This window comes from Argopecten irradians, chromosome 7 (genome assembly GCF_041381155.1).
Source record: "Argopecten irradians isolate NY chromosome 7, Ai_NY, whole genome shotgun sequence".
NCBI classification, from domain to species: domain Eukaryota; kingdom Metazoa; phylum Mollusca; class Bivalvia; order Pectinida; family Pectinidae; genus Argopecten; species Argopecten irradians.
Window position 1 is genome coordinate 10,267,744 of NC_091140.1, and position 21,459 is coordinate 10,289,202.

The window sequence follows — 21,459 nt, forward strand, 5'->3', positions numbered from 1 at the left end:
ACGTGACGTTTTCTTACGTAACCATTCCAAAATGATTCCCACATTTCACCAAAAGTAAAAATGAATGCAATAACCAATCTTAACATGGATAAGCATATAATTACATGTAATCAATTTTCAAATAATCGTCCTCGAGAGGTAGAAAACATACAATTTAAACAATACAATCCATATGTTTGAGGATGGCCAAGAGGCCGCAGATTTGTAAGAGACAATGTATGATATAATTAAAACACCATGGGCATTGGTATGACATCAGTTAAAAGTCTATATAGGTTAATATGGCTCCATTTACAACTGTCATTTAACTTGAGTCACTAAAATGTGTTACATTCTCTATTTATCTTACATCGATTGCAACAAGTTATACAAATTATACAAATCAAGCGACGGGGGAAAAACGGAGTGGCCAGGGAAACCCAAGATTTTAGCGTAGCCAATAATAAATAACTTTTTATAGTGTCATCTTTGATTGGCTAGTGGTTAAAACGTGTGACAGGTATATTTTATGCTTAATTGTTCCATGATCTATAAAATTTGGGTCAAGCCAGTTTTACGCTTCGATCAGCATCCTCGGATATAATTATCGGGATACCTGTTGTTTTGTTTTACTTAATAACGATCTGATATGGCCACAGTAGGGTGTTTTTCTCAATTCTATTTCACCTCATTTTTGCCCGTTTCCTCATCGTGAACTTCTCTCTTCCCTTCTGCGAAATGTTATCAAAATCTAATTAAGTGATATGCTTTGTAGCTCTGATGTTGCTTTTCTTAAATGTAAATTTTACCCTTTAGTCGTCAAATATTTAAGTGTAGAAATAATATTTTAAAAATGAAAATTAAACACTGGAGACAACTAAGAACAATAACATACAGGAATAACAGTCATCATTGAACCATACTGATTAATACTAACGCTCTAACATATGCGCGTGTATTTGTTATAGTATAATGAACAAAATAGGCATCGATTACACTTATAACAACGACATTAGATGTCAAAATAAATTAGAATTACTGCATAGTTATCTTTATTGGCGGGGATTAAATTTCGGTATTTTTGCGGTTGATTTCTGCGAACTTAAAATTCCTGCGAATAAAATGGAAAGAATAGCGATAAAGCTTATTATTATTATTAGAAATCGACATTGTGCGCTCGAAGATAGTTTATTGATGTTAGATGACAGTGCAGCGCGAAAAATGTCTTTATTTTACCCGCAAAATTAAGCAAGTATGCAGTACATAAAAAAAAATTTAATTCTGATAACTTTCTTTGAGGTTAAAACACAGAATACACACAACAATCTCAAATCGTAATGATAACGTAATGTTATAACACACTTATAACAGTCTATGAATCTATCTATGAGTAACTACTTGTCATCAATAATTAGACTTCATTTACAAAATCACTTTTATCACAGACATACCGCAACTATTCCTGAGGCACTATCTTAAATTCATTTTACATGCAGCTCTAGTAAGTATACCCTGTAAAACATCTCGTGTACATCACACGAAATAAGTCCACAAAAATAAGGGTTGCTGGCGAGAATTATAAATAAGTCCACAAAAATAAGGGTTGCTGGTGAGAAATATAAATAAGTCCACAAAAATAAGGGATGCTGGCGAGAAATATAAATAAGTCCACAAAAATAAGGGATGCTGGCGAGAAATATAAATAAGTCCACAAAAATAAGGGTTGCTGGCGAGAAATATAAATAAGTCCACAAAAATAAGGGTTGCTGGCGAGAAATATAAATAAGTACCCAAAATAAGGGTTGCTGGTGAGAAATATAAATAAGTCCACAAAAATAAGGGATGCTGGCGAGAAATATAAATAAGTCCACAAAAATAAGGGATGCTGGCGAGAAATATAAATAAGTCCACCAAAATAAGGGTTGCTGGCGAGAAATATAAATAAGTCCACAAAAATAAGGGTTGCTGGCGAGAAATATCTTTACTTATGTCCATTCTGTGCAATACTACAGGATTGACAATGATAGTTCCAGACAAAACAACAATCTAAATCTCTATAAAGATTTACTAATTTTTCTATTGAAACGAAGATACGAAGACTGATGAGAATGTCTTGACACAATCTCATTTTGATCTTTCCAAAGGAAATATTACAGATCGTTCGTCATAAACATCTTCAAAGGCATACCCTGATTAAAACATTAGCACCATATCATGTACATACGCTGTGGAAACTGTACAAAAACGGTGTGTTTCAACGTCACACTATATGTAACAATAATAAACAGCTACACATATCACACAGTTGAAATAACTACATACATATCTGTATTTAATACATGAGGACAAAAATAACATTTCAATAATAAAATGATAACTTCTTCATAAATAAATATAATAAATACTTCTATAAACAGGCTAGATCATAGTTTCCGGAAAATGAGTCCTAGCAGGACGATATCACTGACGAGTCCTACATAATGTAGATGTACAATATCACTGAAGAGTCCTAGAAGGACGGTCCTACGTAGAATGACGATTTCACTAGAAGGATGATATCAATGACGAATCCTAGAACGATGATATCATTGACGAGTCCTAACAGGGCGATATCACTGACATGTCCTAGAACGATGATATATATCACTGAACCCTAGAAGGACGATATCACTGATGTGTCCTAGCGGACGTTATCACCGACAAGACCTAGAAGAATGATATATCACTGTCGTGTCCTAGAAGGACTATATCACTGACGAGTCCTAGAATGGCGGTCCTACGTAGAAGGACGATATCACTAACGAGTCCCAGAAGGACGATATCACTGATGAGTCCAAGAAGGACGATATCACTGACGAGTCCTAGAATGGCGGTCCTACGTAGAAGGACGATATCACTGACGAGTCCTAGCAGGACGATATCACTGACGAGTCCCAGATGGACGATATCAATGACGAGTCCTAGAATGACGATATCGCTGACGATTCCTAACAGGGCGATATCACTGACATGTCCTATCAGGACGATATCAATGACGAGTCCTAGCAGGACGATATCACTGACGAGTCCTAGAACGATGATATCCGTGACGTGTCCTGGAAGGGAGAATAACTATATGTTGTTCCTAGTATTGTAGAATAATTTCATGTACGATTGAACCTTGTATTTTGCGTTCCACTTTTAAAATTCTTTATTTTTATCAAAATGAGCTTACGGAATAAGGATAATTGTTGTACATAGCGGCATGTCATGGGGACGGTGTTTTCACTGTCTGTGCACGAATCATCCTATTAAATACAGACTCTGGATTGGATAATAAATCTTGAGGTTTCCCCGTCTCTAAAACCTGTTTCCAAAATAAAAACGACATTCCTGTCAATTGACATGAATCATAAACGGTTTTGTAGGTATAAGGAACTTTTAATACGAGGACGAGAGTTAAAGAGAGAAATATATTTATAAGGCGATCAAATCTTGGCATCAAAGACGATGACCTAAATTATTACATGTGAATCTAAATTGATTCATACAGTAATTATGTTATACCTCCCCTGCCTCTAGGATCAGTATGACATCACAATGTAGCACGGTGTTGAGTCTATGGGCGATCGTTAGGACGGTACAGTCAGAGAAACTCTCCCTGATCGTCTCCTGAATCATAGCGTCTGTGGACGTATCTATGGACGCCGTGGCTTCGTCAAGTAAAAGGATCTAATAAATGAAGATATAGACTCCAGGTATTTATGTAATTCATTCACGGTCAATGAAACTAGTGCAATGCATTCCTTTCTATAAGATAGATCATACTAAATAATTTAATAGATTTACTGCTCAAAGGATATTTGCCATCAAATACCAGATGTATTGTGTTTTGTGTTATTACCTTGTTCCGTCTGAGAATAGCCCGAGCCAGACAGATGAGTTGTCTTTCTCCTACAGAAAAGTTTTCTCCGTTCTCCTCTACCGTCAATTGTAATTGTTCGCCATATCCTTTTACCTGAGTGATTAATCCAATAAGATATTTCATAAACGGATTAGTTAGCATTGGTTGTCAATTCGAAGACCGTAGCAACGTTTTATTTGATATCAAAAATTTACACCAAGATGTAAAACGGTAAAAGATAATAACTGTTTACCTTTTCCTTCATGTGAACCTGCTCGATGGCAGCCCAAATGACTTCATCTGTATACCGATCAAACGGATCCAAGTTGTATCTATAACGGAATCATAACATCGTGCATATTTCTAATTTGATTATCCTTTCTTTGTTTTAAAATCGATTCAACCAATAAGTACAATAACATGCTAATCGTGTAGCAATTTGTTTAGTATTTATTTTTACATTAATAACCATGTTTGTAGTGCTAACATCCTGCATTTCATTATTTTGTGCCATACTTGTAAGGTAAAAAATCATCTTAACTAGGTTCTGTATCGTTACCTTTCCTGAGTTTACCAGTAAACAGGACGGGATGCTGGGGTATAGAAGACATACCAGATAGAAAACACTTACCTTAGTGTACCAGTAAAGAGGACGGGGTCCTGGGGTATGGTAGATAGACGAGATCGGAGTCATGTACCTTAGTGTACCAGTAAAGAGGACATGGTACTGGGGTATGGTAGATAGACGAGATCGGAGTCATGTACCTTAGTGTACCATTTAAGAGGACGGGGTACTGGGGTATGGTAGATAGACGAGATCGGAGTCATGTACCTTAGTGTACCAGTAAAGAGGACATGGTACTGGGGTATGGTAGATAGACGAGATCGGAGTCATGTACCTTAGTGTACCATTTAAGAGGACGGGGTACTGGGGTATGGTAGATAGACGAGATCGGAGTCATGTGCCTTAGTGTACCAGTTAAGAGGACGGGGTACTGGGGTATGGTAGATAGACGAGATCGGAGTCGTGTATCTTAGTGTACCAGTAAAGAGAACGAGGTGCTTGGGTATGGTATACAGACGAGATCGGAGACACGTACCTGAGTGTACCAGTAAAGAGGATGGGATCCTGGGGCATGAGAGATAGACGAGATCAGAGACACGTACATGAGTGTGCCAGTAAAGAGGACGAGGTCCTGGGCCATAAGAGATAGACGAGTTCGGAGACACGTACATGAGTGTGCCAGTTAAGAGGACGGGGTACTGGGGTATGGTTGATAGACGAGTTCGCAAATACGTACATGAGCGTACCAGTAAAAGGACGGGGTCATTTGGTATGGTAGATAGACGAAATCGGAGACAAGTACCTTAGTGTACCAGTTAAGAGGACGGGGTACTGGGGTATGGTTGATAGACGAGATCGGAGTCATGTACCTTAGTGTACCAGTAAAGAGAACGAGGTGCTTGGGTATGGTATGCAGACGAGATCGGAGACACGTACCTGAGTGTACCAGTAAAAAGGATGGGATCCTGGGGCATGAGAGATAGACGAGATCAGAGACACGTACCTGAGTGTGCCAGTAAAAAGGACGAGGTTCGGAGCCATCAGAGATAGACGAGTTCGGAGACACGTACATGAGTGTGCCAGTTAAGAGGACGGGGTACTGGGGTATGGTTGATAGACGAGTTCGAAAATACGTACATGAGCGTACCAGTAAAAGGACGGGGTCATTTGGTATGGTAGATAGGCGAAATCGGAGACACGTACCTGAGTGTACCAGTAAAGAGGACGGGGTCCTGGGGTATGGTAGATAGACGAGATCGGAGTGTTTTACGCGGGATGTGAGCGATGTCTTCACCGTCTATGGAGATTTGCCCTTCTGATAGTTCACACAGGCGAAACAATGCCGCGGCCAGGGAAGATTTGCCTGTGTAGCATAAACATCATAGAAATAAAAATAGAGAAAAAATATCGTATTTTCCTATCGCATGAAGTCGAGGGTAAGTGATGATTTAATGTTGATGCTATATCAACTACAATGAGCAACAACAAAAAAACCAAATAGTTGTCGAATAAAAGATGAAACGACAAATATTCCATTATGCTCACTGAAAATATTTTTACTCACCAGCACCCGTTCTGCCAACAATCCCAACCTTCTGTTTTGGCTTGATATCAAAACAAATGTTTCTTAACACTGGATCCATATCTTTCCGGTATCGCATTATGACGTTAGAAAAAATAATACGGCCTTCCTTTGGCCATTTCTTGTCCGGGATCACTGAGACAGCGTCATCTTCTATTTCTATATTCTGAAAGCAGATGCAACAATCCTTCGTTCTTTGATTAAAATCTTCACTGATATATGTTACGCTTGGTAAATATTTGAAAAAGGATTTTATGTAAAATGACAAAGTGCTCTTTAGAAATTTCTGAGATGCCTCGATTTAATCTAAATGAAATATTTGAACGCAAAAAAAATAACTTACCGACTCATACTCATGTATCCGTTCCACAGATGTGAATCTGGATTCTGTTTCGTTTGAAACTCGAACAATAAATTGCATGGATGCGACCACCTAAATCAAACAAAAATATACTTAGTCTACATGTATATTACCATTCATTCGGCAAGCTGCGATCTTTGGCGTTTTTTTCTGCTTTTTGTTGTTATATATTTTAATGGATTTCATTGCCGTTTACATAAATACTGCAACATCCTTTTTCGTAATATCATCGAAAATGGTATAGTAAATTGTTCAATTAAAGTTAAAGACGCTAGACGAAATTTGTATAGGAATATCCGGAAGACCTAACGCGATTAATGCAGCACCATTAACAAACTCACCCTGACACATAGAACATAGGAAAGCGCCGCGAAAGCCGGAGGGATGGTACCCTTCATTACGACCATAACCAGCATGGTAACTACAATCATAACGGAGGCAGCGACGTCAAGGCGCAGTTCTATCCACCTCGTTATTCCTTCTACCAGGAACAGACCAGATGTCGTCACGTCCGTAAACTTCATACAGCTAAAACACAAACGATACTAGGTAGGGTTACTACGACCCTGAAAATGCGACCATAAAAATTTTATTCAATAAACATATCAATAGTACTGTAAATAAACTTATATTCGCTGCGGCTTTATTTTGTGAGTTCACGCCTAACGACTGTTCCACGGAGATCATCACCTCATAGACACCGAACTTAACGTGAAAAACCGTTGATTTACAGTAATTAATATTTACGTTATAATGTCCGTCTTTTCGTATCGTCACACTTTCCATAGTTTGTGATATTTAACTAATAAAATTACTTTTACACACAGAGCCAGTCTTATTACGTCAACATAAATTAACTCAATGAAACTGATTTCATTTAACATACAATGGTTTCCAAATGCGCTTCAATATCACTTGAATGAAGGTAAAACGGTATTTACAAATTTTATAATTAATCTTTAAAATTGTCTTTAACCACCTCAAATACAATTGGCTTAGGGTTTACCATAATCTCTTTGCCTTGGATTTCGTTTGGCGTCCCGTCGGATCCTATAGACTTGTTTCAATAAATAACTAGGAAAACGTAAAATGAGTTCAGTAGAAAAAGCAACAAGCAAATTGCTGACATTTAATGTTTACTTACTCTTTGATAAACTTTTTCTGTTGATTATAAGAGACGACCGTAAATAGTCCCTGGGCAGATGCAGTCACGTGATTTATCATAGGAGACATCACCAACATTTCAAACCGCTTCATCTGCCGGGTGGCCTCGGCTGAGATCTTCTTAAAGATGTAAAACACACCAAACAGGGCGACGATGGCGATGGCGGTCCAAGGCAGATTGAAGACAGCCGAACCGAGGGCCATTATAACCATCACTACCAGGCGAAGTAAAATGTCGATGAAGACAGGAACCCACACATCACCTGACAGACAAATAAAGATCGGCTCAGCACTGTTAGGAATTTTTTTTTTGTGTGTAAACGAATAAATTTTGCGTCAAAAAATTGAATATCTCAAAAAAATATTTTTAAATACGATACTACATTTACATACAGAGTTTTCCCAAGAACATGCCAAGAACATAGGATTTACTACATTACATTCTATACTAAATCAGAGGCTTTTTTTGTAAAAACAAATTTGGTTCCAATGAATGTCTAAATAGATGTACTGTTTTCACATCATATTTGTTTTTATTATAATTACTTTCGTCTAGGTCCTGAGAGAATCTGTTAAGAATCCGTCCCGCCGGGTTTGCATCAAAGAATGCCATTGGTGCCTTCATAATGTTGGCTAGAGCTCGGTTGTGTAGTAATCGTGTGGATCTCATCATCATCTTATAACAGAAGATCAACATAATTTATATATCAAAACCAAGAAAACCAAGTGTTTGAATATAACAGTTAAGTCATCTAGGAGGCTCTTTGAATATTCATATTTATATATATAGTTCCAATCAAATCTCACATTGAAATGATAATACAATTATCTTGTTTCGTTAGTGTATAAAATTAACTTAAATATTGAAAATAACACATTCAAATTCATTCTTATAAATAACCCTTGACACTCGACAATATATTCGAACACAAATACGTGCAAAATACACGCAAAAGTGTACAAGAATGAGCAAAGTCTTGTATAAAATAAACCTACCCACGACTGGCCAAGTCCTTTCAAGACTGTAAATAGCACTATTCCTATCATGGAGCCTAGGTACACCAGTAGATAGAACTGCAGTCTGATGCCACTATTCGAGGACGGCACTGCTTCCGTAGTGTTATTGTCTTGTAGATTATATGTTTGATTGAGAATCGGTACGGGTGTAGACGCAGATATATTTAGTGTTGATGAAAAGTTTACTAGAACACCTGCTGCCATAGACTTTGCTAGTTCATCCTGCAACATTTTTACAGTATTATGGCAATTACGTTAAAACTGGATGGGTTTCAAAAGCCAAAAATATATATAAGCGAGTAAAAGAATAATGGAAAATGTTAATTGAAACGTAAAAATATCACAATTTTTATTGCATAGTTTTTAGCATAATGCCAATTATCATTGCCATTGAAAAGTTAAACAATACAGATTTCTTTGTGTTGTGTATGTGTCTTACGTTATCTCTAAGCCAGACGCCCAGCCACCAGTCCGTGAACACCAATGATGCGACTGAGATGATGACTAGAAACATGACGGCGGCCATAGGGAAGTAGCCCCCGCCGGCACTGATATACGATCTGTAGGTACTCCAGGATACATCGCCTACATGGGACTCTTCTTTCTCTGTTAATTTTCCTGTTTTGAGGGAACATATACTTTATTTAATCAAACAGGAACATCTTGAAATTTCCAAAGCAAAAACATGGTTTACATAGAGGTTACACAATGAGTTGTTGTTGAATATTGAATCTATTCTACGCGAGTGAGTTATTTTTAAAATGTTACAAAAGACACGAGCTTTAGCGATTGTGGAATAAATTCAGTATTCAACAATCACTCATTGTGTAACCTGTTTCTGCCACAATCATATTCTTTTGTAGCCAATAGAAATATGGCGGGGATACGGTAACGTGTATTTACCGAAATATGCAAATAAGGTTTAGTAATATTTTCAATAGCAAAAAGACACTAAATAGTATTCAGGAGTCATCGTTTGATAAAGAATCCATTAATATCAAATTCTTCTAATTGTAAATATATTTAGGATTAAATAATACTCATTTAAGGTCTTATTGAGTTCAAATCTTCATAATTGCTTCCAGAAAATAAAACTCAATGTCAATGTATACATGTTAAAGCATTCGCACGACACGGCATCGTCTATTTCCCGCCAGATAATCATCAAGTCATTACCATCAAGATCAAGTTCGGTTCATGCACGTTAAACTCATCAGTGGAATTCTTGTCGGTCAAGATGTATTATTCGTACTTAAGGTCAATTTAACACGTATGAAAACGTCACGTAATTTGACATAACGACCACGACGCATACACTTTCCAATAGCAGTTTTGGACGTCACTCAGCGATCACAAAAAAGAATGACGTCATTTGATTATTGATGACGTTGACAATGATGACGTGACACTGAAAAATAGGTAGTTCGATCAAAGTTCACCGTGTCAGCCAAACAGAATGCGTACAGAGTTTATACTACGTGTAGTATAAACAAATTGTTAATCAACAGCTGCAGTGTTTCTTTAATGTCCTGAGAATTGAATAACACCGCCTACTGCGGTAGAAAATATTTTATTCCACTTCCATATTCGTTGTAATTGATAATGGCTTATTCTCACCTTTCTTCGCGTTTGAAGTTGTCTTCTTTTCCTCTGGTACATTGGAGGACGGAGTTTGATCATTCTGTGGCGTGGAATCTTTACTGCCTCCTATTTTTTTTTTAAATTTGAAGAGAATTACTCATCAGATTTAAATAGTATAATGAGAACAAAACGCAAATATTATTAAGAAACATAGCAACATGTATATCAATTAGTGCGCTAATGTATCACATTTCTTGCCTAAAATATCCTACATGTACCAGTAAATTATTTATTTACCTCGAAGTGTGATATAAGCAAATGTTACAGATTGAACTTATTGTTTTTTTACCACATATAAGCTCTTGAATAATACGCATTTTTCACAGTTTCACCTGTTGCTGCATTGTGTGACGTCGTAGCGTGGAATTGACCCATCATGGAACCATAGTAACCGTCTTGGGAGATCAGATCGGCGTGGTGGCCTCGTTCTGCGATCTTCCCCTCCTTAATCACCACGATCTCATCACAATGGCGCAGGTACTACAATTTGATATCAAACACTGCATCATTTTAATCTGCATATAAGTTAAAGAACAACTGTGCACCTGAGCTGTTGAGACCTTGAAACAAACAAAAGACGTTCAAGTACGAAACCTACCTGTAGCTGATGAGTAACCAGAATGACGGTCTTTCCCTTTAATGTTTTCTTGATACATTGGTGGAACAAATGTCGGCCCACGTGGACATCTACGGCGGACAGTGGGTCGTCAAGGAGATAGATGTCGCTTCTACTATACACTGCACGTGCCAAACTTAATCTCTGTTTTTGTCCGCCGCTGATGTTGATTCCTCGTTCCCCAATCTATATGGATGTAAACGTTGTATTACATAGTCAGACAAGCCACCACGTTTAATTTAGAATGACTTTATCAAGTGATTTATGATGAGCTGATTGTTGAATAATTACTTTAAATGATTGGCGATCGTTACTTTTTTATTTACTTCTTGAAGCGAATATTTACCCGTGCGAATATTTGGCGTATTAAACTATGTTGCAAAATGTTAACAAGTGTATGTATAGCGAAAATATTATTATCTCCAAATGTTTGCACTTGCGACTTGCGACTTGCGACATTAATCACTCGCGAATATCTTTACGTTTACAGAAGTTCATCCTGGTGCTTACCTCTGTCATATCTCGATTTGCCAGCAATTCCAGGTCCGGCTCTAAGCCGCAAGCATATATAACTGTATTGTACCTAGGTTTGAAATCGATTTTGAAAAAAAACGTTGCACGGCAATCTGTTATAACACCATTTCAAATAAATTGATGACAATTAAATACCAATAAAAATGTCCATGAAAAAATTATGAAAGACAATACATTCATTGTATGTTTCCCTCATTATTTTTTCAATATATATTTACAATTCAATTTTATTTGTTACGAGCATTTTCATTGGCTTAAAAATTTATTTATCAGCCCATAGAGGAAAAAATGGCGTCGCCGTTTGTTACATTGCTTCTGACTGGCTGAGATGACGGCGTAATGATTTCATAGACAAAAGAGTCCCAAAATGTATTTTGAATATTGAAGAGATTCTATTTAGTAAATTGAATTATAAGGATTAATTTGAATAGATTTTTTATGTTATGGAGATATAACACAAAAATCTGAGTGTATTCTCATCATAAACCGCTTCGTGGTTTATTTAGAGTACACTCAGAGTTTTGTGTTTTATCTCCATAACATAAAAAATCTATTCAAGTTAATCCTTAAATATTTACACGTCAATGCACGATTGTAATGTATACTTACCAGTCGTTGTCGTAAGGTAGACCGAAAAGGACGTTTTCCCTTAAAGTTCCATTAAATATCCAGGCTTGCTGAGCAGCATAGGCGGCTGACCCATCGACAGCGAGATGACCGGTAAGTTTCGGCATCTTTTTGTAAAAAAAATTATAATTATCAAAACCAAAATAACAAATGCAAGTTCTGCGTTGGACAAAAATACTTTCAATTTTTTATTTCGTAATGGTTCAAAATTGTAGCAGTATGCCTATTCTTTTCTAAAAGATATCATTGAAATACTTTTATTACTCACACGTCCAAGAATAGCAGATATTAGTGAAGATTTACCACTGCCCACAGAACCGCACACACCGATCAGTTGTCCCTGGAACAGAGCAAATATTAAACAATGAAGTACATGGATATTATAAAAAAAACATGTGGTCGTAAAGTAGCTGCATAGTTTCAAAAAGTGTGACCAAGAAATTCTCGATAGAGATAAAAGATAATATCAATGTTTTCTTATATAGCATCATATTAATTTACACGTTAGGTCAGATACGTGTATTTGTACTATAATACATGTAAAAGAAACAAATCTTACTTTTTCAACATTAAGCTGAATATTGTCCAGTTTGAACGGATCTGTATTTTCTGCTCGTGGTGGATTCAATTCATCTGTAACGAGAACAAATAATTGTTACCAAGATTCTCCTTTGATGTACATGTACAAAGAGTTTGTGTCAATATTTCTCGATAGGTTTCTATTCTTCGTATCTCAGAGAATTTGTACATATATTATAATAAAATTCTTGGTAAAATGAACCCTCTGTCGTTGCAACCAGATTAAGATACAAAATAACACTTTTTGTCTCCAACCTTGTTTGGGAATATAAATGATATAGATGTTTGATATTTCCTTGTTCGTAAATCAGACTGGAAATGGTCCAGAAAACCCACAAACACAATATCAGAATTGATTTTTAAAGTGAAATACAAAATAATTACAAACCTTTCTCTTCATTCTTCTTTTCTTTGCCCCTTTTATCTTTTTCATCAGGAGAATCACTTATATCTTCCCATTGAAACACACCGTTCTGAATTTCAATAGAATTGTTTTCGTTTCTAAGGTCAGTACTAGGAGTAGTATACTCGTCACGTACAAGAAATTCCTGAAACAGACACATATAAATAGTAAATAGTAAATTGTGATGCAAATACAATTGATTACATTAATTTGAAACTGTCGTGAAGTCGATCTAGTGGTATATATTGATAAAATGAGGCGGACATAAGGGACGTTTCTTCATTACCTTTATTCGCTTCAGTGCGACTCTAGACTCTCCAAACATCCTCGTGGCTATAGGTACATGGGTTAGTAGTACACGTAGGTATTCCATAGTAGCAGCTAGGGCAAAGGCCTAGAAATCATATAGATAATACACAGGTTACTGTCAAAAAGTCATAAAACAATGTTCAAGTAAGGGTATGTTCTTTTTCATCACATCGCCAAATGAAAGGTCGAGTTTAGAGTTTTACATAATCTTTAGTAACACATATTAGGTGAATAGTTTTTTGGAAATGTGTAAGAAAGGAATGAATTGTTCAGCAGCATAAGAGGTGCCGTATGTTTACAAAAAATCTGAAAGTCGGGCACAAGAAGTTATCTCATTCAGATGAGCTGAAAATACAAATGAAATATAAAATCTTTTACACAAAGTGAAGCATAATATTATGATGATATTCGATAAAGGGTTCTACACGTAAAAACAAACCGTTGATGCTGCAATATCGTTGCCCGCTGCCATGTAGGTAGCGATGGTGGCCACTGTAGCTAGAGATGGCGTGACAGGGTTAATGGCACTGGCTAGAGAGTTAATCACGGCCGCTCGCATCAGTATCTTAACCTCACAGTTCCTGATTCCTATGACATAAATTTAAATCATATATATCTTGGAGAGGGTAAATAACAAACCCGAAACCTCGTTAGTGGAAAATATGCTTAGTGGTAATGAATGAACAATGATAATAAAATGTTTATGGGCAATAACAAATGTTAGCAAGTAAGGCGACATGTTCATGCTTTGCCAGTATAAATGAAAATAAATCAATCCATGGTATAACTATTTAAGTTCATGGATATATTGTTTGGTTGACATGGCAATCGCCACAATTTTGTTTGATCATTATTGATTATATCTTGCGTACCTTTAATAACCTCAAAAAACGAGTCTTCCCAGCCGTACATTTTAATCATTTTCATGTTATGTAGAACTTCCTTCATTTTACGTATCTGCGGATAGAAATAAATAAATAAGTAAATAAATGTTATTTCCTGAATAGCCTACTCATACATGGGCTGTCATTTATTTCCACATTGGAGATTTTAAAGTGTCCATACGTGCATGAGTTCAAGTCTTTGAAATGTCAAGTCAATTTTACATGTCGTCTTGTCAATAAAATGATATTACAATGCAATCAAACATTTCTTTTTCTTTCTTCTTATATTCATACTTGGGTCCAACACCTCTTTCCTGTCCGAAATAATCTATAAATTTTCTTGCCCATACATTCCCTATCCTATCATACCTATGTCATAATTAGAATGCAAACAATATCTTTATTTCAGTTTTCCGGGTTTTCTCTCTCCTTGCTGTTATGGAAGGTAAAGCATATTTTTGCATTCAGCACACACAAACATGTCAAGCAAAACACTGCAAACTTACCCGTTGGTCTGTAAAAACTACTGTTTTTAATCTGAGGTTTGCAATGATAAGGTTCAGTTTCGTCTGAAAAATATTAGTTAGGATAAAAAAATATATTATAGCATGTAAATTAAAGAAGACATGATAACTGTGACATATTCTGTTTAGAGTTTCTTCGTACACAACTTACATTTTAATAAATAAATAATAAGCGCCCCCACCCATCTTTGTTACAATTTGTAAGTGTCCTGGGACTAATAACGGAGACTATGGTATGCTTATCAGTTAATGTATTTCTTCTTATTTTTAAAATGTGAAAGAGTGTGATAATGATTTGAAGCTCACCTGTATCTGATAACACAGTATAAATAATCCCAGAGCAATGAAGCACCACGGTCCGATCAAATAGAATGAGTAGATACTGGCTATGATGATGTATATAGGAACAGCCATGAGGAACCCTAATGTCGCACAGTTTATGTGGAGTCTTCTAGAATCCGCTCCAAATATGATGATCATCTGTAATATAGAGTATAAACATAATTTATATCAATATGATATATAGTTCAATAATTATTCAATGCAAGGCTTGTTTTATTTGAGTTTCCTTGCTATCTATGTAACTCTTGGCATGAGCTATATTAACAATAAAAATTATCTAAATAGAATGTCCAATTAGGTCTGAAGGTAACCATTGAATAATAATAATTTGGCAACATAAAAAATAAATTTATATGAAGTATCGTGTTGCTGTTCATATGATGCTATATCTAGGAAATCAATTTTAACAAACTTTCCTTCTTATAAATAAGAGAAACAGTAGAGTATCCATCATCTTATCTTGGAGAATGCAGATTTCACAAAGATTTGTTTCATTCATATGTAATATATGGAAAGGATATCGATTTCCGATTTCTCGTATTTTATCGACACCACCAATGAAGATCAAGACTTTGTTTCGTGTAACACAAATTGATGATCAGTAAATCTTAAATGTCGTGAAATAAATCGTTTTTACTTTACCACAATTTAGTTTCATAGTGATACATTACATGGTTTCCTTTGAAACAAAACAGCCTACCTGTGATGAAACTGTTCCTGGTATACTTTGAAATTTCATAAACTTCTTATATACCAACCCTAGCACACCAGCACGGAACCGTATACCTGTAACATAGACAAATAGATGAGCATACGCTATGGTTCTAGGAGCTTTAGGAGAGAATAGTCCTGACCTGTCAGTCAATTCCTGGTGTTTTCAAATTAGATAATATAAATATTCGGAATCAAAAATCAATATAATGAGGAAAAACGGTATAAAGCTAGTATATTAATAATCCGAAATAAAAGGCCAAAATAAATAAATTCAAAGTAAAATCAAAATCCTTTCTATGGAATATATATTCAGCCACTATAGGGCCTTCTTCAGTCCGAAATAACACTAACACAACGTGTTCGTCTACATGTTTGTTTACATCTATTGTGTGCAGGTACGAAATGTCTCGGCCCGTTTGATGTATACGGCGAGTTATTTCGACCCAACATGCTATGTGCACTAAATCAACCCCAGTGTTTAAACAATGGTTATAACCACAAGATACTTTATCAATAGATAGAAGCTTTCGAATTTTTCATTAGCAGTTTTGACACGCACGAATACTAGAAGGAAGAATACTAGTCCGCTAAACCTGCCTATATTATTAGGCTTTTAAAATATTTAGCCTTATATATATTACCAATAAAAAGTAAGAAAAAAGTCTCATAATATAGGCAGGTTTAGGGGACTAATAAATACCTGTATGGGGCAGTAAAATCTCAAAACATCGTGTGTGCCTTTTATCTTAACCTCACAATCCACTAACTATGATTGTTATAAATTTGCGTTTTAATGCAAAATTTATTTCATCCTAAAACCATACATGTCTCGTGGAAAAAAACCTCATTTAATTGATTTGTATACAAAAGTTATTATTTACAGTATCAGCTGTTTGCTATTGGAAATGAAGTTCGATGAAGCAAAACATGTTCATATCTTACCATCCTCGATATTCCGGGGCTTCCGATCACTTACGATCTCTATACCCCTGGACTATCTCATAGTAAAACTGGAGGCAACAGAATAGAACAGGTAATTTAGTCATTTGACGTACATCAAAAGAGCCGTATAACGGTACACTGTGGTTGACTGTGTGGCTTTGATATTAGTCATCGCTCTCTCTGTAGTCTTCAAAGGAAATCTTTGCTGGCCTGTGATTGGTCAAATGTTTTCGGCTGAACTGCCTTCAATTTCACTACGAGATAGTCCAGGGGTGTAGAGATCGCTAGTGATCGGAAGCCCTGGAGTATCGAGGATGATATCTTACATACTTTGATTTTTCAAAATTGTGTAATTTTGTCAAAGTAGTTATAACATTAAAGTTACTCTACCGCCGACAGAGCATAAACGTTACTCATCATTTGAACAATAATTGTTGTTTAATCGGGTATATATGTCGAATTAACACACAAAATAATATATGATAATTTATTTTGCTTTTGGTTTGTGTGCAATCAGTAATTTATTCCATATAGGACTTATAGTGCTACGGATTTTTTCGGACGAAATTATTTTTAATTCTTTTATCTTGAAATGAAGTGAGAAGTTCAAACTTTCAATGGTTGATGGTTGTAATGGTGTAAATTAAGTAACTTTGGTAAATGAAGAAAAATACTAATTTGTCTACTCCTGTTTTTGATAGAGAAAAAATACCTTCGTTGGAGGTGGAGCATCTTTAACATACATATGTAGAATGGAAACAGAAATGGCACTGTTAGTTAGGTGTGTATTACCTGTATGTGACCCAAACATTATAATGGCTGTGAACGACACCGCTCGAATTAGCTGACCAATCAAATTCCCCGCCAACAGGGCAATTGCAAAACCCAGGTTGGACTCCTCCGACTCCAGGTAGGTGATTACCATGTTGGTAATAAACCCCTGGGGATAAACAAATTAAACTCCTGACTCAAGAGGGTTCATTTACATTATTATAACCTTCTTTAATTAATTTATACACTTTTTAAAGATAATTCAAGTACCTTTTTTCAAGTGAGTGTGAAAGAGATGATTTATGTAATCTCTATCTGTACTGTTATATATATATGTGTGTGAGAGAGAAGCAAATAAAATTGTTTCAAATGAAAAATTCAATGAAAAGTAATGAAATACTCACTGTCATGAAAAATGTTGCGACGGCGTTTACAATCACGAGAGAAAATGAAACAATCAAACGCGTTCGTGCAAACTTCAGCCATGTTCTCATGAACGACGATTTCTCTTTACCGTGTTCTTTCAACTCTTTCCGCCATATTCTTTCTAGTCTGTCATTGATGAAAATAAGAAATTGTCAATATTAAACACATCTCAAACCCATAGATTGTTCAAATATTGGAAAATGAACAAACTCATAGATTTATGAAGTCTGCACACCTGATGAATTTAGATGATGCTCAAGTGTAAAATAATTATATTTATACGATATGTTCAGGGTGTGCAAAAAGTGAAAATAACTGATGGAACACGGTCCCTCTCAAATAAAATTTACCATACATTACAGAGGTTTTATATTATATAGATCTTTACAACACATTGTGCAGTTTGATGAGCTTTATTCCATTTCGATTTGATGAGTGTGTGTGAGCGATATTCCATTTCGATTTGATGAGTGTGTGTTTGAGCGATATTCCATTTCGATTTGATGAGTGTGTGTGAGCGATATTCCATTTCGATTTGATGAGTGTGTGTGAGCGATATTCCATTTCGATTTGATGAGTGTGTGTGAGCGATATTCCATTTCGATTTGATGAGTGTGAGTGAGAGATATTCCATTTCGATTTGATGAGTGTGTGTGAGCGGTATTCCATTTCGATTTGATGAGTGTGTGTGAGCGATATTTACCTTTCTGTATTGATGTTACTAGTCTCCCAGTCAGAACATTCCCATACATCTTCTTCCTTTAAAGCTCCTCCTCTGTTTCTGTATATCTTCATCACCAGTGTGGATATCCATGATATTAACATGTATGAGAATATACCCACTTTGTTGATAGGCAACTTTCCGTCTCTGATGCATAAAAAAACCCAATAAAACTTAACCAAAATACCACAATGTAAACTCGAGATTCGATTGCCTACTACGTTACAAAGGGAAAGCATGAATTCACTTCCCATGAAAAATTAGGTCACAGCGACAAGCGCGTGAAAATCTAGGTCACAACGACAAGTGCGTGCATATCTAGGTCGCAGCGACAAGCGCGTGCAAATCTAGGTCACATCGACAAATAAGTGCAAATATGCCACAGTGATACGCGCTATGTTACTAGCTAGTATAGGTCGCAGCGACATGAGTCGTGCAAATATCATTTCAGTGAAATATGACTGACTAATTAAATTTCCAGTTAAATTTTAGTTCGTAATTTGATATTACTTCTTCCGATATTTATATCTACACATGTACGCAACACTTAATCAATTTATCTTATGTGACCATAATAAAGTCAGTATTTGTTCAAAATTTCATTTGATGATGAAACAAGTCATTTTGATCATCACATTTTCAGCACAAACATCGGCCATACAACGCTTTGAAGTGGCTTTCATATAATGAATTTCAAAACATACTACGGTCTATTCTTTGTGTCGAATGTTCAATAATGTTCTGTGACTATCGGGAATCTTGTCCCGAACTGATTAGAACCTTGATTCTATTTATTGACAGGTGGTTCTGTAGGTACTGCATGTGTATCCATTGCTGACCCCAGCCATTATCGATGAAGCAGATTTTATATAATTGATCGATAACGGAATAACTAACAGTGTAGGTAGAAACTTACTTATTTGAAGGCCTAAACGGTTTGAAAACTTTTAAAGCCTCCAAATATTTTCTGCTGTTACCATAAGTTAACGATAGGTAGCTCTCGGCTGGGCTAACTGTCCTGCAATAAAAAAAACAGATAATTATTTCCGACAATTGCATGATGATTAGTATGACTGCATTTTTTGCTGTTTATGAGTATTACGTGTATTTTTAACAGGAATCAAAAGTATAATTTTGTTTTTAAAATATTAAGTATGTCTCTAAAACTCAAGCAAGATGATCAAGCACCAATGGAAACTTTGCAATGTGCAATCTTATAGTTTATCATTTTAATTACAAATTTTCACGTGTGTGTAAAGTGAGACCAAGAAAATAATTAAGTAATTAAGGTAATAAGTAGGGTGGAATATAGCCCAGTTCATATCCCACCTTGTGGTATAGTCGTGAGTACCATTATTGACACTAGGGTCAGTATGTGGAACAGAGGGGATTCCACTCTTAGTCAGCAATGGCCGTCCAACCTGTTTTTCCTCCACACCGTTCATTGTTACCTGTAATTAAAAAATAATGCTTATCGCCGTCCACTGAACCACTTAGTTACATATCACGTGCATCAAGGTGGTAACTTTAATAACGGTTATGATTATTACAACGTAAATATATGTGTAGTCAATTTACTTACCGGTTATAATTAGGTCATGCTTCAAACCAGGTTCTGTCACGGCGGTGACTTGAGAATTTAGATTTAAATATCATGAAGAGGTTTCTTTATACACTATATGTCGGTCCGCTGTTGATTTAAACCGCTATACAGCATCTAAAAATACTCCCAATAAATCGGGATATCCCGGATCTCCAAATACATGTACATGATATATATATACATACATGTACTATAATCTGTCTTAGTTGTTTTTAGAGAGCACTTAATGACTACCTAGAGATTGAAAATATTTTTGTTGAAGAATGTAATATAACATGTGTGTATTTGTTCACATAACTCCAACGGAACGAAAACCAATCATTGTAACGTGCACTTGGTCCACATATGCCTTCAGGTGTATTGTGTACCAGGGAGACGTGGGACGAATGTACACACTTAAAAATCAATCGACTTTACTTGCACTGCCAACAAACAAGTTCAAACTAAGAATGTTGTTTAACTCGACCCCCAATTTTCAAAAAGTTCGCGCCGTCAAGCCTCAAGGTAGACGCGTAACGGAAAATATTAACTCTTAACAAAAATATAGGATCGTGTACCGTATGGTGTTATACAAGACATAATTCGTAAATCATCCACATGTTGTTGCATTCAAAGTTTTGATATTAATATGCAAATTTCATTAAAAACAACCTATTTAATATGAGTTATTTAATCAGTTGTAATTAAGATGGGGTGGTTGCAATATGAAACTTTTCCGAAAAAAATTGTGAAGACTTTATTTGTTCAAGTCTATTTATACATGCGCTGCTTCTGAAGAATTTTTTTATAAGTTTCCATATCCTTATACTATCTCTATGATTAACATTTTATATGATTTTCCGTTTCCATATCCCATAAACTAAAGCTACTGTATGTTCAGCCACACGCTGTACAATGAGTTCCGTTTCCATATCCCCAAATTAGTTATGGAATCAGAGATAGTACGTCTCTGATTACATATACATGTATATGGTTTTCTCGTTTCTATATATATACAGCTACAAATTGTACATGTAATATGCTTTTCCGTTTCCATAACACAAAATTAAATCTATATATGGACAGCTGATATGCTTTTCCGTTTCCATATCTCAAAACTATATCTACAATATATGGACATCGAATTTGATTTTCTGCTTTCATATTTAAAACCCAGCTAGTAAAGTTTCCTTTGTTGTATATGACCATTATATTACATAATGGACACCTCGGAGTCCATTATGTAACTCACTGCCCATTATTATAGGGCCACTGTCCATTATTCCCCAAAAT

General features: G+C 35.7%; 1 protein-coding gene across 1 annotated transcript; it reads right to left on the reverse strand.

The window, feature by feature from the left end:
* Positions 1-89: 89 nt before the first annotated feature.
* LOC138327519 (ATP-binding cassette sub-family C member 5-like) lies at positions 90-20,695 on the reverse strand. Its single transcript, XM_069273680.1, has 32 exons — positions 20,167-20,695; positions 19,914-20,035; positions 19,501-19,602; positions 18,567-18,731; positions 17,842-17,989; positions 17,459-17,606; positions 15,711-15,796; positions 14,975-15,148; positions 14,651-14,713; positions 14,133-14,217; positions 13,700-13,848; positions 13,238-13,345; positions 12,937-13,096; positions 12,529-12,602; positions 12,238-12,309; positions 11,952-12,076; positions 11,319-11,391; positions 10,791-10,994; positions 10,525-10,672; positions 10,169-10,258; positions 8,991-9,169; positions 8,531-8,773; positions 8,081-8,210; positions 7,515-7,797; positions 6,712-6,898; positions 6,353-6,442; positions 5,992-6,175; positions 5,631-5,790; positions 4,116-4,194; positions 3,863-3,976; positions 3,526-3,690; positions 90-3,325 (listed from the first exon to the last, which is right to left on the reverse strand). Exons 2-32 carry the CDS (start codon positions 20,027-20,029, stop codon positions 3,227-3,229), a joined length of 4,203 nt encoding a protein of 1,400 aa, XP_069129781.1. The 5' UTR covers positions 20,030-20,035; positions 20,167-20,695; the 3' UTR covers positions 90-3,226.
* Positions 20,696-21,459: the final 764 nt, after the last annotated feature.